General features: G+C 49.2%; 1 protein-coding gene across 2 annotated transcripts in view; it reads left to right on the top strand.

Annotated features, from left to right (window-relative positions):
- The window catches only part of ZZEF1 (zinc finger ZZ-type and EF-hand domain containing 1), a 1433434-nt gene that overhangs the window by 1115162 nt on the left and 299754 nt on the right, over positions 1-18518 (top strand). For both annotated transcript variants that reach the window (XM_085649580.1, XM_085649579.1), the window contains one exon: positions 519-737. In XM_085649580.1, coding sequence (XP_085505706.1) covers positions 519-737 — 219 coding nt within the window. The remainder of the gene's footprint in view (positions 1-518; positions 738-18518) is intronic.

Genomic DNA, 18518 nt, shown 5'->3' with positions numbered 1-18518 from the left:
TCACGGGGCAGGGAGAAGTCGCTGCAGACTGTAACGGTGCCATGTACTGCTGTTCAGGAGCAATTTCTTAAAATAATGTGCCTGAACCAATTAATTAGGTGCTTGGGGAGAGGAATCTACGTTTAGCTAGAGTATCAATCAGAATGAACATAACTACAGGTAAGTAACTTATTTTACAAGCCACTGTTTGTGCCATTAGTTTTTTTAGTGTTTGGTAAAGTGCCACCATATTGACTTTTGACCACTTTGTATTTAGAGAGGGACCTTTTAGCACTGGTATTCTGTTATCTCTGTCTTCTTTTAACATTAGTATCTTGATTTACTGTATTGTGACTTCAGTTTATAGAGGCAGCTTGTAGAAAGGATTGTGTGTTGTTCTGAATGAGGAAGTGTTGCTTCAGTATCTTCTGAAGAAAGAAATTGACTGCTAAAGATTTGTAGTGCTGCCAGATCATAAAAGAATAATTGCCCTATTGTTGCTATGGAATAATTCTACATCCACTTTTACTATCCTACAGATTTTGTCAATCATGCTGTATTCCTCAAAGAAGGAGATTAATTCCTTTGCAGAAAGAGCTGAATCTGAACTTGAAGAACTTGAGCAAGATCCAGAATTGGACCAATCCAGCATTAGCACTGTTGATTTGGATGAGTCTAGCATCAGCAACATTGATTTGGACCAGAACAAGCCAGATCCACTGGAAGGGTTAGATGAGGCTACCAAAGTGTGCTTTTTGGTAATTACAGACACATTTAATCTATTTTCTTGTGGAGAAACTGTGTTTTCGAGTCATGTATGGCTGTAGATACACATGCTTAGCATAATCCCGCCATCTAGTGTTGGATTCGAATGTGTACAAGTTGTTTTTCTTCGCAAAGAGAAAGTATTTCAAGTCACACTGTAGTGTGACACCTTCTCTTGCTGCTAATGCGCAGGGTCATCTACTCAATTGTTAAATTGTTTTGCTCCATCATTGGGTTCAGACATGTGCTCTTGTGCTCCAGTTCGGCACCATTGTGCTATAACTTTCTCTGTAAATACCTTCTTCCCGTCTGTATTGTTTCTGATCGTGTTCCTCTTTCACTTCTTCCAGTTTGGTTCGATGATGTCAACTTCGTCAGGGCTACTCACCTCGACTGCAGCTCCTCATGGGCCTTTGCCCTTCAGGGTGCTGCTTTCATCCTCAGATATTCAACCCGCATCATGTCAATTTGGTGGTGGAACGAAAGCCTTTTCGATTTTGTCCTCTGTCACGCAAAATATCGTTGCACCAACCTTCAACAGGTATATAATCTGTGCCTATCCCCAAGCAGGACGAAGCCAATAGAGAGGCCTGCCGCTCCATCAGGTCCAAAAAGACTCTTCGTGACCGTTCGGCGCGACGTCTCGAAATGTCTCAAAGGATCGTGTGCGAAATACCAGACCTCTTCAGATCCAAGTGCCGCCAGGAAAAACTACAGGCACAAGTGTCAGCTGCAGGTGAAGGGGACCTTCTCCCCGATGATAGTGAGCTCAGATATCGAGCTGCAAGATCTGCCTCCAGCTCAACCAGTCGTGAGTACAGTGCCCACACCACTTTGTCATCTACCCCCGCAGACAACCATAAAGGGTCAGCAGCCCATCCAAGAGAGACCTAAAACCATTGCTGTGCCATGGTGTGTACCGACCGTCTTTTTCAGATCCACACAGCCCCAGCTCAGCACCGAAAAAATCATTGAAGCCACATACTTCTAAGCCAACCTGTAGGAGGCTGGCTTAGTATATGGTACACACTTAAAGGAGTGATGCACTTTGCACTGATCCAGGCAACCCTTATGGTGTTTTTAGTGATCTTTGATAACCTTAAAGCTCTCAAAGGGGTAGCTGTTTGAGAGCAGCCTTCAAGCTTATATTGAAAGAGTGTAAAGCAGCATGCTTTACCACATTTCATCAAGACTGTAGATTAGATGATATACCTTTATGAAAAATAAAGGTAGTTATTAACACAACACAATCACTATCACTTGGTATATTCTCCTATCTGTAGATATTAATAATACACATAAGAAAACTTCAAAGAAATCAGGTAAGTAGCACAAATATACAGTGGTCTCCAGGGGAGACCAAACCATATACTAAATTAGTGGAATGCGAACTGCAAAGGATAGCGGGACTTGGACCAAAGGACTTAGAAGATCTTGGAGAACCAGAAACCCCCCAAGGTAGGTACCTAGGAACCCCAAGGAGGCTGTGTGCAGAGTGGTAACAGAGCTGCATGTTCAGTGGAAGTCAGTGGAGAAGTTGCGGTTGCAGTTTTAAAGAAAAGTGACCCGTCCCAGAGGACACTGAAGAAACCCTCTGGCGGATGGAAGGTTGGAGAGCCACCCCACCCATGGTTGCCCCAGGAACCAGGTTACCTGCATCGGGGAAGCTGGATGCATAGGGGTAAAGTGACATCCGAACCCTTCGTAGACTACAATGAGTGACTCAAGAAGAAATGGCTCTGGAGAACTCTGTGAAGATGTCAGGTGGAATCCAAGGGTGGATTCTTGAAGAGGAGAACCTGCAAGCAGAGGGAACAGAGTCTATGCAACTCGGAGGTGACCAGGAGGCATAGAAGCACAATACCCACCTTTGTCAGAAAGTTCAGAAGACTTTTTTTTTTTAAACACTTTATTTAGTAATTTCGAATTAAGTATCATGATACATTCGATTATACACAGTTACGGAAGAGTAATAGCAAAGACGGTACATGTTACGTTTGATAAGTTAGGATGAACACACCAATCAATTGCATTGAAGTCAGTATATCATATAGCATCTCTCGTGAGAACCCTCAGGAGGGGTAAGTTGGCCTCGTTACACAGTTATAGTCTCTTCATGGGGTTCTTTATATAAACATTGAGAGTTGAAGCAGTACAAGATGTAGCAATGAAGGTACATCTAGCCCACCCTGTTGGGAACCAGACCCTGTTCCGTTTGCGAGGGTGGATCGCATTGCAGTGTTGACCGGTAGGTTCTGTATGGGCCCCATATGTCTTTGGGTCTCGAGGCAGATGGAGTTGTGCCCGCATATATTTTGCTTGGCATGGACTTTCCATCCAGTGCTTGACCTTGGGAGTGGCTTTGCTACCCCTGTGAATGGCTACAACTCTTTTGGCCAATAGCAGACCTATGGCCGCAAGATTCCGAATTTATTTTGGGAAATTGGGCCACGTAACCTAGGAGGGCAATCTCCGGCAGTGGGTTTATAGGAATGTGGACTATGTTGCTCAGAATTTTGTGTACATCTGTCCAAAATGAGTAGATTCGCGGGCAAGTCCACGCAACGTGGGCAAAGTCAGCGTGTGCTGCATCACATTTATGGCATGTGTGTGGTATAGAGGGGTCTATCCGGTGGAGTCTGGCTGGAGTGATGTACATCCTGCGAAGGAATTTAAAATGGATCAGTTTGTCTTGGCTGTTAAGCCATACGTTCTTCGTGGCTTCACAGCAAGCCTACCACTGCTCATCCGTGATGGGATTGCCTAGATCTCCCTCCCAGTCCCTGCGGATTTTGTCATCATTTAATGGGAGGAGAGCAGCACAAGATTTATAGAGTTTGGAGATGAGATGGACACCTTTGATGTTGTCAATGACAAGTGATAGTGGGCGAAGGATTGAGGTTCCAGGGGGAAGTCTGGACAGGTGGCTCGCAGGGCGGAGCGCACCCGCAGTAACATACATTTATCCATGTAGGTGATGTCGGGGAAACTGGATGTATCAGTAATGTCCAAGACGTGTCCGTCAGGGAAGAGGTTGCCCAGTTTAGTGATGTGAAACTTAGCAAACGTGCGTTGTAGGAGTCGCTCCTCTGTGATCGGCAGAAGTCTGGCATTTGGGAGTGGCAGGGAGGAGGAATAGAGGGCAGGCGTGTGCGTGACTCGTCTGAGTTTTTTCCATGCCCAGCTAGTGGTAGAGACTGTTTGAATGTCTTTAAGGTCCCGAGGGAGACCCTTGGGTAGAATGGAGGCTAGTGGACTGGAGAGCCTTGCGTGATCGTGGTTTGGGATCAGGGGCTAATGAGGTGCTGTCTAGGGCCTGATCAGGGGCGATGTTGAAGTCACCTCCAAGCAAGAAGGTTATAGGGCAGAGTGTTAGGAGCTGGGAGAGCAAGGAATAATAAAAATCAGGGGTGTCATTGTTAGGGCCATATACACACACCATCGCAACTTTGTGCCCCATTAAGGTCACCACAACTATTATGTATCTGCCGCCCTTACCGCAAACTGTTTTGTGGAGACTAAATGGGACTCGTTTGTGAATGAGGATAGCGGTGCCTCTAGCATAGTTACTGAAATTTGCAAAATATCTATGGGATCCCCAGCTAGCAGCAAAGCGGGAAGGGTCTGATGTGGAAAAGTTGGTTTCCTGCAGGAAAGCGACGTCCACCCTATGTCGTAACAAGTAGTGTAATATGTGGCGTCGTTTGCGTGTGTCGTTCAGGCCACGGATGTTCCATGTCATGAGTGATAAGGTGGATGGGCCGTCAATTCGTCCTAACTGGGCCATTCATGGAACAGAGGGAGCACGAAGAGTGTAAACGTGAACCAATGTTGTGTACGACTGTGTACAAACGTATCAATAGTAATGTAGAACTAAGTGTAACCAAACCCCCCCCCAACATCCCCCCGCCCAGCCTCCCCGCCCAACCAGAGAGGCAAACCCAAGATTTCCAAAGAAAGTCATAATACCAATTGAATCTTAGAATATATGGACAAAGCCCAGAAAAGGTACATTCGTAGATAACTAACCCAAATTACGGTGTACACCAATAGGGGGAGGCAACGCCGTCGCAATCGATCAGCAGTCTAAAATGATGTGAAGGACAAAACTATATCCCAATGTGTTACACATCAATACAAATCAAATCAAATAGCTCTACCTATGCCTGACCCAGAAAAAAGTTCCATACTGGCGTCCGAGCCACTGTGGGGTGGAGAGGGCCTGCAATCATTGTCAGTGCGCGGATTGTTTAGTTTGTCGGTTTGGCAAAATTCTTGAACCTCCGTGGGGTTGTCGAAGACTCTGGCTCGCCCAACGGCCTCCACTCGCAGACGTGCAGGGTAGAGCATTCCACATTTTAAGCAAAGATTTCTGAGCGTGGCTTTGACGTTGTCGTACTTTCGGCGGGCCTCATGAACCGTGTTGGTGAAGTCGGGATACAATGACAGTTTGGAGCCTTGCGATATGGTTTCCCCATGCTCATGGGCGAGGCGGAGAGCAGTGTCGCGGTCCCTAAAGTTCATGAGACGTGCGATGATGGGCCGGGGAGGGCAGCCCGGGTTCGGTCTTGCCCCCAGAGATCGATGGGCGCGCTCCACTACAAAGCCTGTGGTAAGAGACTCTACCAAAAAGGTCAATGAGGATCAACTCAACAAAAGTGTCCAGACCAGTAGCAGTGGACTCGGGCACCCCTATGATGCATACGTTGTTGCGGCGACTGCGGGCCTCCAAATCTTCATTCTTAATGGCGACGTCTTTTAGAATATGCTCCACTCGTTCAAGTATTTTTAAGGATTGCGCCGTGCCATCCTCTAGGTCTGATATACGGGATTCTGCCTCGCCGATGCGTCTATCATGCACTTGAATCTTTGATCCCAAATCTGCAATGTGTTTATCCAAGGTGTTGAATCTCACATCCAGGGCCTTGAATCCTGCTCTCATCTCCTGAAGAAGTGAACTAATTTGGCCAGAGGAGTCCTCGGTGCGGGCCACGCCTTGCCCTCTTTCCGCCATGCTGGGAGATTCGTCTGGGGCAGTTTCTGTAAGCTTAGTAAATGGAAGGAGCCTCAGCCGTGGATCTTTGCGGCCCATGCCTCCATGCCCGCCGTGGGCACAGATGGTGATAGGGGCACCAAGGCAGCCAAGTACTGGAGACGAGCCGCAGGCGTCAGTACCTAGCGGGGAAAGTCTAGATGAGGATGCAGCTGCAGGGCTTCGGTTGCCAGTGCGCCCTCGTAGTGTAGTTACTGGGGTTGTCAGTGAAAGAGGGCATCAGCAGGAGACCAGCAAGATGGCGTGGTCTCGGAAGCAGTGGTGCCGGGTGAAATAGGAATCCTGGGAGCTCGGGGAAGCGGTCTGTATCAGATATCTTGGGGGAGGGGGGCCGTGAGGCGGTGAGGCGCGGCAGATAGCCAATCGTGGGCCCAGCAATCGCGTTAGGAGGTGCGTTGGGAGGCCTGAAGGCCGTAGCTGTCGGTGGACGCGAGGGCCCTGTACCCACGTGCACCCTTACCGCAGCGAGGAAGGACGCGCACCTTGGATCTCGGGAGGCCTGGCGGCCGCCGGGCCAGGTCTCAAAGCGATCTGAGAGGGAACCGCAATTCAGCCACCCCGCCCAGCGCCGCACTCACTTACCGCACCTCGTGTCCCGATCTTCAGACCGAAGGGAAATGCCACTTCGCGCCACCGCGATCACCTCCGGAGCACTTCGTCGCCATCATGAAGTCACATCTCGTTGTTTCAGCGGGGCTGATATCTCAGGCTACACTCTCCCAATCAGCAAGTTTCTGGGCACACTGGGCACCGGAGCTCTTCATGTATGTAGCGCTGTTTAATTCATGTCGTTGGCCTCAGGGATATGTGAAATATTATTGAAATGCCAGATCGAATTGCGGTGCTTCAGAGCCACGCGGCCATCTTGGTCCACGGCTTGGCCACACCCCCGAAGTTCAGAAGACTTCACAAGGACCTTGTCGCTGCAGCTGTGGGGACCCGGCGACACTGTGGAAGAACAGGAGCCGTACACAAGCTGTCCCACATTGGATGTCGGTGTCTAGGTAGTCTGTGTCTGATGGGAGAATCAACAAGCCTTGGTAGCTGCAACTAGTGTGGAAGATGAAAGATGCAATTGTTGGGACCAGCAAGGTCCCTGTGTGCAGGAGAGTCTGAGTAGGTCCCACCAAAGCAGAAGACCCTCGAGAGGACCCACAGGCCGAAGGCACACGTGTTGCAAGAGGACCTCAGGCAGCTCACCAAAGATGGAAGCCCAAGATGCAGAGGATGCAGGGAGGACACTGTTCTTCAAGAGATGGATGCTGTAGGCTGGACCTTCTTGTAGCCTGAAGATCTCTGGAGTGCGGAGCCTTTGCAATGACAAGTTGATGCTGAGCGCAAGGGTTCGGTCCCAGCGGCTCCGACGAGGGACACTGTCCTCCAAATTGCAGTGAAGACTGGTCCTGCCACGGGGGAACCACAGAACCACCGAACCACCACCTGTGTTACTGAGTCTCGGGAAGTCTGTAGGACGACAGGAGCAGCAGACCGGTCAGCTTCGATGTGGTGACTGCAGATATAGGGGAGTGTCCCCTTCACTCCAAGGGAGATTACTTCGGATGTCCTTGATGCCCACTGGTCTCTGGAGATCCTGAGCAAAGCACTGACACAGACAAGGCAGAATACTTGCAGAACAGCCAGATCAAGAGCAGCAGGAGTCTTCTTTTATGCAGTCGTGGTTCCAGGCAAAGTCCAGCGAAGTCCATGTGTCCAGACGGTCGAAGAGTGTCTTGGTTTCAGAGATGAGTCTTGTTCCACAACAAATCTGAGGACCCACCCACAGGGGAGGCACTAAATACCAAATGAAAGGGTTGGAACAACTCTGGGATCTGTCCCAGCGGGAGGGGCTGGACAGAGGGGAGAATACTCCCCTGTCCTTTGTCCAGTTTTGCGCCAGAGCAGGAACCAAGGGTTTCTGAACTGGCTCTAACCGGTGTATGCAACGAGGGCACCAGCTAGACTGCAGGGTGGAGACCAAGCACAAGCCTAAAGGGCCTGAAGGAGCGTTCAGCCAGGACGCTCTCCCTAATCCTGGCGCTGCTCTGAAGCCGTTAGAGTAGCACCAGCATTGGTTAGTGGAACTTCCTGGGGTCTGGAGCCTGCAGAGTCAACGGAGGAGGGACTGAAGAGGACGTCACACATGCAGTAGGCAACGTAAGTGACTGTTTTATTATTTGCTACTCATCTTGTCTGCGTGCACACAAGCCCGCCACTTAGTTGCCCGCCCGACCGGTGCACATACATGTCAGCTGCCCCTGCAATTAAGAGCATTGTCCCTGTGCACCCTAAATCCATCTGCGACATTACAACAATTAGAGGCCTCCTGAGAGGCTATGCTGCATATTTATGCCATTTACTGGTTCCCTGTGGTGCGCCTTTGTGGGCCAAGAATTCGCAAGGACTTCCTGTTGGACTTTCGCAGGCAGTTCGTCCTCATTGCCATCTGTGTCCCTTGAGCCCACTTTAGTTTCAGCACCAGCTTTAACACTGTAGCAGACTTCAGTTGCAGCACCACTCCCTGCGCTGGTTCCTTTTGTATTGACGTGGTGGATGAATTGCCACCCATTGTGTTGTCTGACCGAGCAGAATCCACCATGACCTCGACCAAGGCAGCACCCGGCGCTGACCATCATGCAGCCAGGAGACAATCCTTCCAATTCTGAGACTTTGCCCTTATTTTGAAGTCTTATCAGCACTGACTTTGACAATGACAATTATGATAAAGGGGATGATAATATTCCTCAGTATGATGAGAACTGATACGAGGAACACCAAGATGCCTACCATAATTGTGCCCACCTCCTCCACCCCATCCCCCCTACCCCTCCCCCTCCTTACTGAAGTGCTTTAATGCTGTCAGGCCCTCGCAGAACCTCTATTGCCATTTAGTGAGGCCCTCACAGATATCCTTTTAGACAATTAGACAAAAGCTTGTTTGGGTCCACCTGTCAACAGGCAGGTCACTTGTCACTATTGTCCTCTACTGGGCAACCCAGTCTTTATTACACAATATACGTTGCCTGAGTATATCAGTACTAGTGTGCACCAGTAAAGTCAATCCCAACGCCTTTCCTACCACCCTGCCTGATCATTAGTCAAAACGGATAGCGACATTAGACAGTGGAGTTTTTCCTATAAGAGCCTTGTCCTAAGCACCAGATGTCTTCTAGGCTGCTACTCCCATGTGCTCTGGGACATGGTGACACACTTTTTACCAGCCATTCTGCTCAACCTAAGGCCTTACCTCCCTCAACCTATCCAGGATGGTTACGATGCAGCAAAATTTGCAATCTGATTTAGCTTCTTAGACATGACCAACTGCTTAGGTCAAGCGGTGAGTACCAGTTCAGCATTTCCGTGCCATGCCTGAATGAGGTCTGTGGGTTTCTCTAGGATGTCCTTGCATCCCTGATGGACATAATGTTGGACAGCTCTTGCCGTTTTGGCGAAAAGCTGACACGGACCTGCAACGGTTTAAGGAAAGCAAGGCCACAGCACATTTGTATGGCAGCCCCAACCAGATAACTCCACCAATAATTTTGCCATCTCCATGGCAGTGGTCAGGGTTTTATGTTTTGTCAATAGCAGACTCCTCCACCAGCCCAGCAGGCTTTTCAGCCCTTTCATGGATGATACCATGGTTCGCAGAGACAATACCCAGGACAGCAGGAACAACTTGCAGCTCATTCCTCCACCCCATCTCCATCGGCAGCCTCAAACCTCTTTAATGTGTCCTTGCAGGTGCACAGCCATTCTGCCTGAGACAAGATCCAATAAATTCTTAAGATATTTACTTGACAAATGACAAGTGGGTCCTCCAACTTGTACATAGGCTCCACGCCCTTCCTTTTCTCTCTACTCCGCCACACCTTTCACCACCTTCTGGGTAGTGACAGAACCCCATCAGTCTGTCTTGCAGCAGGAAGTGCACACCCTTTTGGCCTGCAGGGCCGTAGAATAGATTCAAGCTTCATAAGTAAGAATTGTGCTGAAGAAGATGGAGGCCTTCAACCTTTTTTAGATCTTCTTCCTCTCAATGCTTTCCTGCAGAAGGACCTGTCTACCTTATACCCTGTAAATCAGATGGTGGCTTTAGACCTCCAGGATGCCTATTTTTATATCCCGATCCTACAGGCCCACAAGTGCTCCCTGTTTTTCACAGTGAGCCAGAAGCATTTTCAGTTCACAGTGCTCCCTTTAGGCCTCACCAGGCCGCTTGGGTTGCAGGTCTCTTGAAACCTGCTGACCAGATATACCTGGTTGCACATGTGAACTCTGCAGTGGGACCTCAAGTCACAGCATCAGGTTAATGTGTCAGAATGTATCTAGATTTCGGAAGAGACTGCACAACATCAGCAGTGGAATCTTCTGGATCACCATTGGGACACTGGCAGCCCCTTCTCCCTACTCCACATAGAATTGACAGTAATGTCAGATGCATTGCTTCTGCGTTGGGAAGGCCAGCAGGGAGAGGTAGAGATCCGATGCTTCAGGTCTCTGGCAGTGACTTCACTCCACATTCATATCAGGATCAATGTCTTGTAGGACGGCAAATAATGTCCGAAGACTATGGGAAGTGCCTCTGCTGGGCACGAACCCCAACTGGTCAGGGAGGACCAGGGCAGTCATGAGGGGGCTGATGCGGTTTGCAATTAATTTAGCTAATATTTTAGCGTCTACATTGATGAGGGAGAGGGGCCTGTAGGAGTCACATTGCGTAGGCGGTTTGTCTGGTTTCGGTTGGGATATTATGAGCGCCTCCCGCATTGTCTGGGGGAGTTTACCTGTCTCTCTAGCCTCTTCGTAGACATGCCGCAGGACCGGAATAAGGATATGGCGAAAGGTTTTGTAAAATTCAGCCGGGAGACCATCCGGTCCGGGGGCTTTACCAGATTGTAGCTGCATTATGGTGGCAATAATCTCCTCGTCCTCGTGATGGGCCAGGAGGAATTCCCTCTGGTTATCTCCAAGCCAAGCAATCGCGGTGTCGTCAAAGAAGGGGGTATAGTACGCAGGGTGTGTTCTGTGCGTTGTGTTCAAAGTGCTGTAAAATCGAATAAAAATGGCAGCGATTTTGCACGTGTGTGTGTGTTTGTGTTTTTTTTTTATTGATTTATTTCTAATATGGTGTTGGAGAATCTAGGGGGACGGATCAGGGCCTGCAGTGCTTTTCCTGGTCTTTTACCCTCCCCGTACCGGCGGGCTTGGAAATATTTCCCTCTGAACCTACATTCCCTCTCAGCAGTTTCATGGTAGTCATTTAGTAAATCTTGGGGGTGGGTGTAGCTTGCATTTGGGTCTCAGTGTGTTTGAGATCGCCCTCTATGTGGCACGGATGTCCCTCAATATCCCTCCACTTTTGGCAATGCAAATTCCGCGCACTGTGACTTTGAAGGCTTCCCATACTGTAGTGTGCCACCGAATTGTCATTGCGGGGGAAGAACTCTTCAATTTCTTTTTCAAGTTCAGCTTTAAATGCAGGGCTCAAGAAAAGCATGCAGGGCTCAGCAGGGCTCCAGGGCCAGAGAGAGCAGGCCAACCCGTGGAGGAGGCACAGCAAGTGTGGAGGCCTCTGGTCCTTAGGCCAAATGGAGAAGCCAGGCCACGTCGGCACGTCCGCGCCTGTACGGATGGGCCCAAAGATGAGTCTGTGGCGGTGAGAGATGCCGTGGGGCCTGGGGGCCTGGGGTGCAGCTTAAGGAAGGAGGCCCAGGGGGATGGCGCGCCTCAGGTGAGCATAACGGAGCACTGCGGCAAAGGGGGACAGCCGCTGCTGCAGGCAGACTCACCGGGGCACATATAGCAGGGAGAGTCTTCGTAGCAGGTTCGGACGAGACCACCCTGGGTCAGGGCCATGCCACACACCACCGGGTCCGCCGATGCTGCAGCAGCAGTAATCACCCCACGCCTCTGGAGCCTCAGTGTCCGTCGCGGCGTCTGGTGTCCGATTTCAGGCAGCACTCAGGCTTGTCACGGTGGGCTGGGGCCTGAACAGACCGAAGGCCCCCACCGCTCCTGCCTGGCGCGGCCCAGGTGCTCTCCGCCACCGGGGGACCGGCCGCCGGTTGATACGTTCCGGGGAGGAGTGCGGGATCTCGGGGGCCCCCAACAGCAAACAGGCCGGCTCCGCTCCTCCGGCAGAAGGGCCTCAACACTCAAAGCCGCCCCAGTCGACGATACGGTCTCAGGTGTAGCTCTGCTCACTGCTGGAGCGGCAGGGTCAGGGGGCTGCGACCGCGACAGCAGCCATTTTGGAGTCGCAAGGCCGGAGAGGATGGAGTGAGTCTTCGTGGCCGGCAGCACTGCATGTGGCGATGATTTCGCACCCGTGAATGTCAGCGGGTATCCGCTACCCCTTCAGTGTTATTTGCGACGTTGTAGGGCAAGAGATGAAAAGAATACCAGACGGGATTGTTCCCCCGAGCTGCAGGAGCCTCACGTAAGTCCGACCATCTTGCTTACCACCCTCTAGCGCCCCCCAAAACTGTTGAATGTTGTATTGTTTGTTTTGTCTTTGGCCCAGCAAAGCATTCCAATATGTATTATTAAAGGTTATTTGTCTCCCTATTGGCATTTGTGTGTTTGCCTTTAAAGTGATGTAGTTTATTAAAGGTTTGACACACATCCCATCCAAAGCCATTGGGCATTCCAATGTAGGACAATAACTTGGTCTTGACGTTTCTCATATGTACACCCTTCAGCCAATGCAACGCTGCTTGTTGCATCTTCTAACTCTAATGACTGTATTTTTCATTGCAATTGCTTCAGGTGCTGTTGGTGCAACATCCCTGCACCACCTTTTTTCTAGATAAATTGGTGCTGAGGAAAAGTCACCATTTCCTTCCACGTTGAGCTATTCATCAAGGTAATACCATTGCTCTACCCTCCTCACCCCTTAAATAAGAGGCTTCATCGTCTGGACTGCAAAGGTCTTTAAAGTTTTGCATTGATTGTACCAAGGAACATTCGGTGGATGATGAGCTTTTTGTGGGTTTCCCCGGAGAGAAGAAAAGGACGGATAGTTCACTACATCACCCGGCAGGGTCCCTGAATGCAGAGTAAACCATTTGAGCAAGCAGCATCTGACAGATCACTAAACCACCAAATGCTACCTTTTTCCCTGAGAAGTTGATGCTGAGCACTCTGACGGCATTCTTGCCTAAAGTTGTGACTCAATTTCACATAGGACAGTCCCTCATCCCTGCCTGCATTTTGTGCCCCACAGCACTCCTCAAAAGAGGAGGAGAGTCCCCATTGGCTATACCCTAAAAAGACTACGTTTTTTCATTGGTTGCACCAAGGAACACCTTGTGGCCGATCAGTTTTTTGTGTGTTTCTCTGGAGCAATGAAAGCGAAGGCTGTGCAGACGCAGACACTATCAAGGTGGATAGTCCTCTATATCAAGATCTGCAACGCAGTGGCCAAAAAGCAGCCCTTGGAATGTCTGTGAGCCTATTCCACCAGGATTAAGGATGCTCCCACTTTGTTTGCTCGCATAGTGTCTATTACCTTGGCATCTGCCAGGTTGCATCATAGGTGTCAGTGCATATGATTACAAAGCATGACTGCCTTGATGTCCAGTACCGACGTGAAGGACACTTCGACAATTTTCTCCTGCAGGACATTTTGTTTGAAGTCTCTCCACAGACCCCTCCACCTAGAGAGGTGCTCCCTCATATCTGTTCTAAGGTGAGGGGTCTGTTGTTCGACATATCTATCAGAAGAACCTGCACATTTCTCACAGTTTTTTATGCTTTCCCATTCTTTAGAGTGGCCTCTTTTTAACATTCAAAAAGTTCCCAAGTTTGAGGTCATCACAATGGTACCTTCAATTGTTCACACTCCATGTCAGAGGGTGCAGAAAGGAAAATATGAAACTAATGTCAGCGTGCAAGGGTGGTGCCTTTATGCAACTCTGCTCAGTTACTTTCTGGGTGGAACAGAGCTAAACCAGAGCGGCACATGAGAGCACCACTGAAGACAGGTTTCAGGATCCAGTCTGGTGCCTTAATATATACAGAAATATAGAGCAAAACGAGAAATGTCTGTGGGTTCAGTCATGCTGTGTACTGAGATACTGAAGATCGTTTAAGATGGCATTGTTTGAAAAGTGAATTGTGCACAATAAAGTAGATGGGTTGTAATAATAAAAAATAATAAATGTTTGCCCTTTGTTAATTTACAGTTGATTCCCAGCCTGCTAATGGAGAATAAATCATAGGCCCTTACAACACATGCCTTTGCAACCAATTTCGCTGTAAAGACCTGGATGGTAAAGGGATATCCTTTTCCAAATGTAAGTATCTGGTAGAGACATCTAGCCACAGATTAATTAACTTGGAATATCCCCCAGGCGCCAGTCTGGATCTGGAGATTCTTCAGCAGTACCTTTGTCCACCGGGGGACGGCGCTGCACGGCTCCGCCATGACGTCGTCCACGGATATGACGTCAGTGGACCCACACAAGTCCCTCCCGGCGCGCTGATGTCAGTTTTCTTCTTTTCCCATCTACAACGCGGATCTAGGAGAAGCGGTTCCTCTGGCCTGTTTTGTTTTTTTGGGCCTTACCGATGCCTCTTTGCGTCTGGGAACAGTGTGCAATGCCTTGCGGGCTTCAAGTCGTGCGAGACCTGTGCACAGCACATGTCAACAATGGATCTGCACGCAATCGGTATGTGGTGCTTGGGAGAGCACCACGATTCTAAGGAGTGCGACGCCTGTCGGCAGCTGAAGCCGAAGTCCCTGCGGAAACGTCAGATGAAATGGTCTGCCCGGTTGTCCCATTCGGAGTCCACGTGTCGCCTTTCTCCATCTCAAGCTGGGACTCCGGTTCGGGGCAGGTCACAGAGCTGTTCCCGCGGACGTTGCTCACCTTCCACAGGTAAGCACAAGAAAAAGTCACTGATGTCGTCGGCCTCACGTAGTCATGACGCTGGGGCCCGCTGATCCCGGTCTTCACCGGACATGGCCCCACAGAAGTCGACCCCCACCTACCCACCATTTCCTAGGGTTGGTGCAACTAGGACCCATATTGAAGCCTATTTCAGGCTGTGTAGGACATCTTTGTGTCACCCCCTCTCCCTGGCATGCCTGCAGGCCCCACAGAGGGGATAGGGATTCAGACTGGAACTTCGCTGGCGGGTTCGCCCTCGGCGCCACTCGCCGTCAGGAGTGGGCCAGAGGGGCTGCCCAGTCAGACGTCTGGACGCAGTCCACCTGCTGCGTCAGAGCACATCCCTGTGGGGCTCCCTGTGGGGCTCCCTGTGATGACGTCGGCTGTGGCTCCAGCGGGGAGCTTGGCTCTAAGTGTACGCCGCTCCACTTCGCAGCCTCCCATCGTGGTTGATGTCGGCGCCGGTCGATGGAGTATCCTTTGGCACTCATCGATGCAACGTTTCTCGACGTTGTTTGATGCCGGTGATGTCCTTTGATGCTCCTTTGCTTGTGGAAAGCCCCCAGGGTTAGTTTCAGGCTCCTCAGCACATGTGCCTGTGGAGCGCTGGCAGGGCCTTGGTCCTCCTCGGCCTGCAGAGTCTCTGCCCTTTGGTGGACGTGTTAGCCTGCAGCGGTCCCCTACTGGTGCCGCATTTGCGAGAGCTGTTTGCAGAGCTGCGGACATCTTACAGGCCCCGCCTCCATCAGTCTCTCTTCCTTCTGATCCCTTGCTGGACCTGCTCCACCAGGGCAGCGTGGATGTGGAGCCGTTGCTGTCTTTTGGCGAGTCGTTGTATGACCACCCTCTCGGGGCTTGGGCAAGACCCTCATCAGGAAAACTTGTGGATCATGCTATTGCACACTGACATCGCCCGGCTATGTAGGACCCTGTCTGTTTGTCCCTCCACCCTAGGGCTCAAGGGCTGGTCATCCAGGCGGCCTCAGCCTCGCTGCCCTCCTTCTTCTCTCCTCTGTTACTCCCACTCTCAGGGAGTCTTGATGGTTGGAAACATGTGGCCGGGACGTATTTGCGTCCACGAGCTTGGGCCTCCTGTCTTTAAACACGTGTGCAAGCTACTTTTGCACTCTGGGGATCGGTTGAGCGCCTCCTTCTGTCTCTTCCGGAAGGTCCTCGGGCAGATCTGGTTCGGATTCTCCATGATGGTCGTGAACTGGCACAGTTTACCATCCGGTCAGCCATGGACACCACTGACTGTGGTTTGGGCTAAGGCCAGGTCAGTTGCTCTGCGCCGCCACGCTTGGCTGCATGATGGTAGTTTCCCTGCAAATGTTCAGGAGCGTCTTTGAGATTTTCCCTTTGATGGGGCGCACCTTTTTGATGGTCATGCAGACTCTGCTGTCCAGCTTCTCATGTCTGGTTTTCCTTGATTATGTTATTCCTAGTCCTTGTTGCGGACTTCTCCTCTTGTTGCATTGATTGCAGTATTATTTTTCTGTGGTATCCGTCTCTGGGTTCAAGCTGTTATTTCCCAGACGGACTGTGCGGCTGACCAGCTGTTTCTACCCTTATTTTTTGACACCTCTGTCTGGGAGCTCGTCTCAAGAGGTATTCCCGTACATTTTGTATGGATGTGACATACCCTATGTGGGGTATTCGTTGGTTATTGTATCACCATTCTGCATGGCCACAGGAAGTGTTCTTCCTGAGTGTGTGTTTTCGATATTCCATGTCTGTTTTTACTGTATGGCGTATCTGTAGTCCCTTCCTGAGGATCCTGCGGGGTCCTCTTGGGGTTGTTTTCTTCTGTCCCTGTAGGGTATTTTCCTACAACTTATGATGTAGGCTTCTTGTGTTACAGCTACCTACTGTAGTGGGGCTTCTCCTCTGGTAAGACCCACAGGGGTGACGTAGCTCTTTCTGGAGCCTCCATGTTTGTATTTTACACTTAGTTTGTACTTCTCTGGTGCCTCTGTGGATGCACATTTCTCCTGAGTATTGTTTGTTTTTCACCACGACTGGCGCACCCTAGCATGCTCCAGTCTTAATTTTCTTGCCTTTGGTCCTTCTTCCTATTTTGGTTATATTGGCCGTCAGCCAATGTCTCTTGTGGGCATGTTATTCCGCTCCACTCCCAAAACGGTCTCTTTTCCAGATTCAGTAATGATACGGTATGTGGGTACACATACGTTCACAGGTACTGGTGCCGGCTGATCCGAACTGTGCCACAATGTCGGCTGCGTTCTAATCCACATCTCTCATCTCTGGTGGTGACAGGTTCTTCTGACGTAGTCTTCCTCATGGCTCAGTATCTCTCTGGGGTTGGCATGTCTGCAGTTACTCCTATGCCAGACATGTTGCTTCTGCATATTGTCTTGCCCCTACGCACTTCCCAGGCAGAGACTTAGGTTCTTCTGCCCCTTTCCAGTCAGGGACTCCGGTCCCTCTGCTCCTTGCCCGGTGAGGGCTCAAGTCCTCTGCTCCTGACCTCTGCTGATGTCATCCTTAGCAGTTTTCCTGTGCAGGGATGCTCGTGGTCATTTATGCGCAGTGTCTGTATAAAGTTCCATGTTTCTGACTATATGTGTACATGCCTTACTGTGTTTTGAAGTGTTATGTCCTGCTGTGGTCCACATCCGTGCTGTGGGCTCCCATTGGGCGGGCTTCTGTATTCTTCTTGGGCATGCTCTTTTCCTATTTTTGTTTTAAAACAAATAAAAAACACCATCTGTGCATATATATATATTGATATGTTATTATATATATATTGATATAGGTTTATTATGGAGATTTTTTTATATATATATATATATATATTAATATCCTGAGCGTCACTTCAACAAACAGGCACCAACTTCGTGAGTAATTTTGACACAGAAGAAGATTTATTCCAAAACTAGGTCAGACGCGTTTTGGCGGCAAAACCGCCTTGCTCACTGCATAAATAGTTCTGTCGGTGTCAACCATACAAATACCACCACCATTTACCATTGGTTGTCATGGCAACCAAACATCGTCATAGACGTTTCTCCGTGATTGTAGTGCATTAACTGAAATACAGCATGGAAAAGGTATAAACATACACAGGTAGCTAGAACATAAACAGCTTACAATTGTGACCGATTCCTGAAATTAAAACAATTTTTTCTTAAATTTTTTTTCTCAATTAATAAACGAAAGGAAAACCGATAAAGCGAACGTAAACTAACCAGACATATATATATACACACACACACACACGCACACGCACACGCACTAAACGTGAGACACAAAGTCCAAAACGTTTCGTTTCTTTTTTTTTACTTTTATTTCATAGATGACATAAGTACACGACAGCCAACGCGTTTCGTTTCTGTGTAAACAATTAACGGAACTTCTTCAGGGCTTAGCTTTTTAGCAGAACAATTTCTAATTTCCAGTTAGTATTTCCTAAGTGTGGTATGGAAGTCTTCTTGTGCCAGTATGCAGATTCATCTGACTCTGAAGATAAGCCGCAGAGCTTTTCAAATTCAAAAAGGATATTTTAACGAAAAAGGAGGTATCCTTATTGCCATATAATTCAAAGTGTAAATCATTTATGATTAAAATCTAATAAAACAAACTATCCGCCCCATCAGATTTAAATTCAAAACAAGTTTTTCTTCAAAAAAATATAGAGCCAAGTTCCCGCAGCAACATATCTTTCAGAGAAAGATTTCTAAAATCTTTATATATGATATAATATGGACCTTAATTTATTCTTTTAAAACTACATCTGCGGCTTATGCAGGTCATACCAATCGCATCAAACGGATTAATACCACCTTGATAAGTGGTTCCGTCTTCCT

Source organism: Triturus cristatus, chromosome 3_2 (assembly GCF_964204655.1).
Source record: "Triturus cristatus chromosome 3_2, aTriCri1.1, whole genome shotgun sequence".
NCBI lineage: Eukaryota > Metazoa > Chordata > Amphibia > Caudata > Salamandridae > Triturus > Triturus cristatus.
Note: the sequence above shows the minus strand (reverse complement) of the source record. Positions and strands in the feature narration are given on the sequence as shown.